The sequence below is a fragment of the Merops nubicus genome, unplaced genomic scaffold, assembly GCF_000691845.1.
Source record: "Merops nubicus isolate BGI_N331 unplaced genomic scaffold, ASM69184v1 scaffold18393, whole genome shotgun sequence".
NCBI lineage: Eukaryota > Metazoa > Chordata > Aves > Coraciiformes > Meropidae > Merops > Merops nubicus.
In genome coordinates this window covers 79-6661 of record NW_008599777.1, presented here as the reverse complement: position 1 = coordinate 6661, position 6583 = coordinate 79, and the positions used below count along the sequence as shown (strand labels likewise).

At 39.5% G+C, this 6583-nt stretch overlaps 1 protein-coding gene across 1 annotated transcript; it reads left to right on the top strand.

The window, feature by feature from the left end:
- Positions 1-93: 93 nt before the first annotated feature.
- Positions 94-5941, top strand: LOC103770265 (cytoskeleton-associated protein 5-like; the record flags this gene model as incomplete). The annotated part of the gene is made up of 6 exons (XM_008937520.1): positions 94-300; positions 3513-3684; positions 4585-4717; positions 5009-5112; positions 5488-5601; positions 5837-5941. Coding segments are annotated over 6 exons (835 nt in total), but the record flags the coding sequence as incomplete, so codon positions are not given.
- Between the last annotated feature and the right edge of the window lie 642 nt (positions 5942-6583).

The window sequence follows — 6583 nt, the reverse complement described above, 5'->3', positions numbered from 1 at the left end:
TTTTGTTTGTTTTTCCCTTTTTGTCTGTGCACAGTGCTGTAGAACACCTGATTTACGTAGATGTTCCAAAAATAACACCATCTTCTCTTTCAGGACAACAGGAGAAGTAGCATCTGGAGTTGTAAATAAAGTATTCAATCAGCCAAAAGCCAGAGCAAAAGAGCTGGGTCTAGATATATGTCTAATGTATATAGAAATTGAGAAAGGTGAGGCAGTACAAGAAGAATTACTGAAGGGCCTGGACAACAAAAACCCAAAAATCATAGTAGCATGTATAGAGACACTGAGAAAAGCACTAAGGTAAGCTTTGATTTTTTTAGTTCCATGGTTTGTTAGAGGTTTTGGTCTGCTTTCTTCTTTTCCCCCCCTCACTTAAGTCTTTAACATACCCTGGTTATTGTTCAGTAGGATGTATCTTTATTTTCTGACAAGAAAAGTCAGCAGCATCATGGGGTTTGTTAGAAGTGAGGGGTGTCTTTGTTATACAAGATGTGGTGATCATCTAGATCACTTTTCTTCATGGCAACTGTTTACCAAACTTCCATTTCACAATAGAGCTCTGAAAGACAGGCAGGATTAGTGTGTCTTGTTCCAGACTGTGGAGCTTCTCTTTGAATAGCTGAAATAAACTCACTGATGGGAAAACTAAAACTTAGTCCTGATTTAAAAAAACCCACTGTTTTCTTCACTGGTCTGAGCATCTCTAATTGGGTACATGGTGTGTGGTTTTTGAAAGAAAAGAAAAAAGAAAAAATACCAAAACAATGAAGCTTATTGCACAGTAAGTTTCCATTGACCATTTAAGCATCTCTTGACTTAAAAAGAAAAGCTGATAATGCTTTGCAAAAATAAAATCCAATTTAATGAAGATGGGGGAGTTTGTTTTGAGATTGGATTTGGAACATCTTTTTTTGTTCCACTTCAGCTATGTTTGCTGACTTTGAGTTGAGTGAAAAATAATGGGATTCTATCAAATTGTTGTTCTACTGTCCTGTGGATTTTTTTTTTTTTTTTAAAGGGAACATAATTTTGTTATTAATTGACAGAACACTTTTTTCTGAGGAAAGTAGTTAATGTTGAGCTTCAACAAGACCAGGTTTTTGGTTCTACATTTGGGCCACAACAAGCTCAGGCAATGCTGCAGGCTTGGGGAAGAGTGGCTGGAGCTGCTTGGAAGAAAAGGACCTGGGAGTGCTGAGGGACAGGCAGCTGAACATGAGCCAGCAGCGTGCCCAGGTGGCCAAGAAGGCCAGTGACATCTTGGCTTGTATTAGAAATAGTGTGGCCAGCAGGACCAGGGAGGTGATTGTCCCTCTGTACTCGGTGTGCCAGCAGGACCAGGGAGGTGATTGTCCCTCTGTACTCAGCATTGATGAGGCCACATCTTGAATACTGGGTTCAGTTTTGGGGACCAAAATACCAGAAAGACATCAAGGTGCTGGAGTGGATCCAAAGAAGAGCAACTAAGCTGGTGAAGGGCCTAGAGAGCAAGTCTTACCAGCAGTGGCTGAGGGAACTGGGGCTATTGTCTGAAGAGGAGGCTGAGGGGGACCTTATATTCTACAACTACCTGAGAGGAGGTTGTAGAGAGGAAGGTGTTGGTCTCCTCTCACAAGTAACTAGGGATAGAACAAGAGGGAATGGCCTCAAGCTGCTCCTGAGGAGGTTTAGGTTGGACATGAGGAAGAACATTTTCACTGAAAGGGTGGTCAGGCCTTGGAACAGGCTGCCCCGGGAGGGGGGGGAGTCACCATCCCTGGAGGGGTTTAAAAACCCTGTAGACGTGGTGGTTGGGGATGTGGCTTAGAGGTGGACTTGACAGAATGGGGTTAATGGGTAGAGTCCATTTTAAAGGTCCTTTCCAACCAAAGTGATTCTATGATTCTTTCTGAAAATTTTGTATAATAGAGATGGATAGTGTGTTATTTTCCAGAGTACTTGCTGAGGCATATGTAGAGATGATTCAATATTTTCAGGCTTTTGTAGTAATAGTCAAAATAAAGCATGAGGTTACCTATGCTTCTGCAAAGTGAAACTACTGTCCCACATCTTATGAATATATTTTAGCTATTTTAAATTGCCTTATCTAATCAAATGTCCTTTTAACAGTACCGTGTAATTAGAAACCTGCATAACCTTCCTCTGTCTTGCCTCTAACCATGCCTATAAAATGTGCCACGTGTCTTTTTTGTGTTATATGCAGTATTTTATTATCTTTATGATGACAGGATCAAATTCTTTCATGGACCCCTATTGATTTGGCCTTTGTCTTCTGCTTCTGAACTGTGTAGCTACCTAATTTTGTCTTGTGCTTTGACAGAGTTTCTGTATTGATAATAAAATTTGTCTATGTTGGACCTAGGTGGGTGACTTGAGTGCATAACTAGTTCAGCTTGTGGTGTTTTTTACCCTGTGCAAAGGTTTCTGTTCCTTCTTGTGTTCTGTGAATTAGCATCACATGGACTAGGTAGGAATTGGAGAATTCACATAGGCACTTTTTTGAATATCATCTTTTTTGACTCATGGTAAAAAAAAAATCTTAAGCAAATGATTTGTTCATATTCTGCATTTAAATTGGTGCTTCTAAGACTGGTGCCTCTTCTGCAGATTTTAATACTGGGTGTTTCTCAAAGTGGGCTTGGCAATAAAATGTTTAGCACCAGGATTTTTAGGAGGTGAGAGATGAAAGTTTTAGTTCTTGAGTGGCTATTTTTACTGGCTGTTTCATATGGTACTTGATGGTGGGGAAGCAGAAGAGAGGGTGTGGTTAGTGGAAAGGTTAATTCAAAATCCCCAAGGAAAATAAAAGCTTCTGAATCAAAAAAAAATCATGGCTCTGAGATGATTTAGATATGATGCTTTCAGAACTGTAGCAGGTAATTTTGAGTATTGAAAGAAAGTTATTCCTCACTTGGCAGTGACTGAACAACTAAGTTTAAAGTATTAAGTTCAACAACATGTAGAATCTGTTGATGGGGAAGGGTGATTGGCTGGGGAAACTTGTTTTATGTGCCCTTTCAGCAGCACCTATCTCAACATGTGCTTTCTGTGAAGATGACCCAGGCTCACTATAATTATCTGGTCCAACAAGTGGAAAAGTGAATAATGCTTTTACTGCAGGTTGTCTCCAAGGATAGACAAAGGAGATTCTATTCTGATTTTTTGAAGTCATACAAATTTTGTTCTAAGGATGCTTTTTTCTCTCCCTGCCCCAGCAAGGGAACAGATTTAAGCAGCAGATTTGATTAAGTACTTTGAAGTCATTTCAGAGGCCTGATTTTGTAATTCCAAGCAGGGTGTGGAAGATAGTTATGATAGGGCAAATACTCTTTAAAGTTTACAGTAGCTTAGTAGCTTCACAAAATAAGAGCTATAATAATGATTTGTGTAAATGACACGATGCCTCAATGTGCACTGGAAGCATTTCAGGGATTGTTAAAAAGAAATTGAAGTGGTATTTGTGTCTAATTCCTACCTGTAGGTTGATGCTATTCCATGTTTTTCACTTGCAGCGAGTTTGGCTCAAAAATAATCTCCCTGAAGCCAATCATTAAAGTCTTGCCAAAACTTTTTGAGTCCCGGGAAAAGGCTGTTCGGGATGAAGCCAAACTCCTTGCTGTGGAGATCTACCGCTGGATAAGGGATGCTCTGAGACCTCCACTGCAGAACATCAATTCTGTTCAGGTAGGCAGAAGGTAGTTCTGTACCCACACATTTGAGAAGACACTTCCACGCTCACCTTCCATCATAACGTGGTGTTGGAAGTCAAAGCTGGAATTTTACAGTAGCAGCAATGTTATTTCTTTAATCTTCTCATAACTTTACCTGGAGTGGTAAATCCATCTGCTACTTTTAAAAAAAATTGTGATTGTTTTGTTGCTTTCAATATATGTGTAGTTGCAGGGGGAAGAATCTTCCTAAAACAGAGGAGGGTATTTGAGATGAATAATTCTTGGAGACCTAACCCAAGGACAAATAGTTACCTTCATAGAAGACCCCTGCATTAAACATCTTCAAGCTGACCATTTTCCTTCTCAGCTTTCTTTTTTCCTGAAGTCTTTTCCTCTACACAGCCCTTCAGACTGGTGGTGCTTAATAAGTGACTGTTCCACCTCAGGAAGTGGCATTACATTGTGATAGATAACGATGCTGTTGGAGATGAAACATTGTTTTTTTTAACACAAAAAAAAATTTCTTATCAAATATAGCTCAGCATGTTTGTTTCATCTTAGTTTTAGTATGAAATAATAGTATGACTGTAACAGGAAATCTTCCTTCATGCTCAGCCAATTTTGGTTTTAAAGCTTCTGCAGAGGGGACACACCATTCTGACTGTTGTACAGTTTGTTCTTGTGTAAATACTTTGCATTGATACTTTTGTGGATGATACTCTGTTTTGTGGATAAACTTAGTCAAAAGCCTCTGAACAGTGAATGTGGAGGGGAAGTGACTTCTCTGGTGGCAGAAAGAACTTGAAAGGTAGTACTGTCTTTGGTTTGAAACAGGAAGACTCCATGAAGTGTTGCTTGTCTTGGGATATGTACAAAATGTCTCTGTTGCAATGACTCTTTTCCCTTTTGACAGCTGAAAGAACTGGAAGAAGAGTGGGTCAAAGTGTCATCAGCTGCTCCTAAGCAGACCAGATTCCTGCGTTCCCAACAGGAGCTAAAAGCAAAATTTGAGCAGCAACAGGCAGCTGGAGGAGATGCAGATGAAGGTGAGTGGGTGACTCCCTCAACTCCACTGGCAAGTATGTTGCTGGTGTATTATTTGTGAAGGAACACATTAACTTAAATAGTGCTTTTACTCAGACTGGTACAGAACGCGTGGGGTGCAGTACACAACCAAATGTGGCTGGAGCAAAAACATTGTATGAAAGAGTATCTGTCCTTGGGAATAGCAAATCTGCAACTGCTGATAGTACTTCTTAAACAATGAGCCTTAGTTGGTGCTGTAGTCCAATCTTCAGTTGTCATTCTGCTTCTCTTTTTCTCTCTTCTGCTTGCAGGAGGTGATGATGAGGAAGAAGCAGTACCACAAGTAGATGCATACGAGTTGCTTGAAGCTGTAGAAATTCTTTCCAAGCTTCCTAAAGACTTCTATGAGAAAATAGTAAGCATAAAGTTAGATACTAGTAGTTAATTCTGTGACACGAGGAGCTAGTGAGTCTTAAGACTTGCAGGCATTCTGCAGTGTATGGTTTATTACTACATGGATAATAACAGACTAGTGGAAGTAAAGTGTAGAGTACTATAAATGTGTTTCAAAATCTGCTTTATCAGCAAGGAAGCTGTAATTTCAAGGAGCTGAGATGTGCTGGGGAAGGGCTGCATTTCATATTTCATTGCAGTTGTTGGTGTTGAACTCTATGTGTAGACTTTGGCTTTTTCAGGATAGAATTAAATTGTAAAATCTGTAGTTTGTGGAAAGCATATTTCTCTAGAACTGTTTGCATTTATAAATGAATGTCAATTATTTGTTCTGCAGGAAGCCAAAAAGTGGCAGGAAAGGAAAGAAGCTCTAGAAGCTGTTGAAGTGCTGGTGAAAAATCCCAAATTGGAATCGGGGGACTATGCAGACTTGGTGAAAGTTCTCAAAAAGGTAATAAATAAAAGCCAGGGTGCACTAGATAGCTTAATATTTTTTGTATAGTTATTTGTATTATACTTAAGAGGTTATGGCTGTGATAATAATGATTAGAAAATTCTTAGCTGGAACAGTGGTGGAAATAACCCAATTTGTGGCATGCTAACGACTGTAAGAAAATCCTCCAGGTCTTTGAAACGTGGATTTTTTTCAGTCTTGAACATTGTTTTTTTGTTGTTTGTGTTTCCAGGTTGTTGGAAAGGATACAAATGTTATGTTAGTGGCATTGGCTGCCAAATGCCTTGCTGGACTAGCTACTGGCCTCCGAAAGAAATTTGGACAGTATGCAGGGCATGTAAGTAAGAGTATGTACTTTTTTCCTGTTTTTATTGATGCTGGACTCCTTACCTTTTTTTTTTTGCCTGTCAGAACTTGGTATTTATCAAAGGTATTCTTTGTACAGTTTTGAATGCTAACCTACCCCTTCACAGAGCAAGTAGTGAAATACCTGCTGAGGATCTCTTGCAGCCTGAAGTTAAAAGGACCTTGTTTATTCACATGTAGCAACATGAAGCTTACTATTGCTATAAATCTTATGTGCTAAGACAATTCTGAATTACTCTGCCATGAAATGAACTTTGTTGACATTACTTTAACCTGGAGATAGACCCACAGAAATGCATTTGTAGGCCACAGTGGGAAAAATAGCTTCTGAACCTGAATGCTACTTAGCAGCTCCATGGTGTATGTTTTGGGTTGGTTTGGTCTTTTTGAATGTTGTGGGAGGGTTGGTGGTGGGTGAGTGAGTTTGTTGTTTGGCGTTTTTGGGGAGTTTTTGTCTGCTTAAAATAGTCAAACTATTGAATGTTGTGGGAGGGTTGGTGGTGGATGAGTTTGTTGTTTGGTGTTTTTGGGGGAGTTTTTGTCTGCTTAAAATAGCCAAACTGCTTAGATTTTGGGTACCAAAATATTCTGGTGATCTAGTTTAGCACTCTTC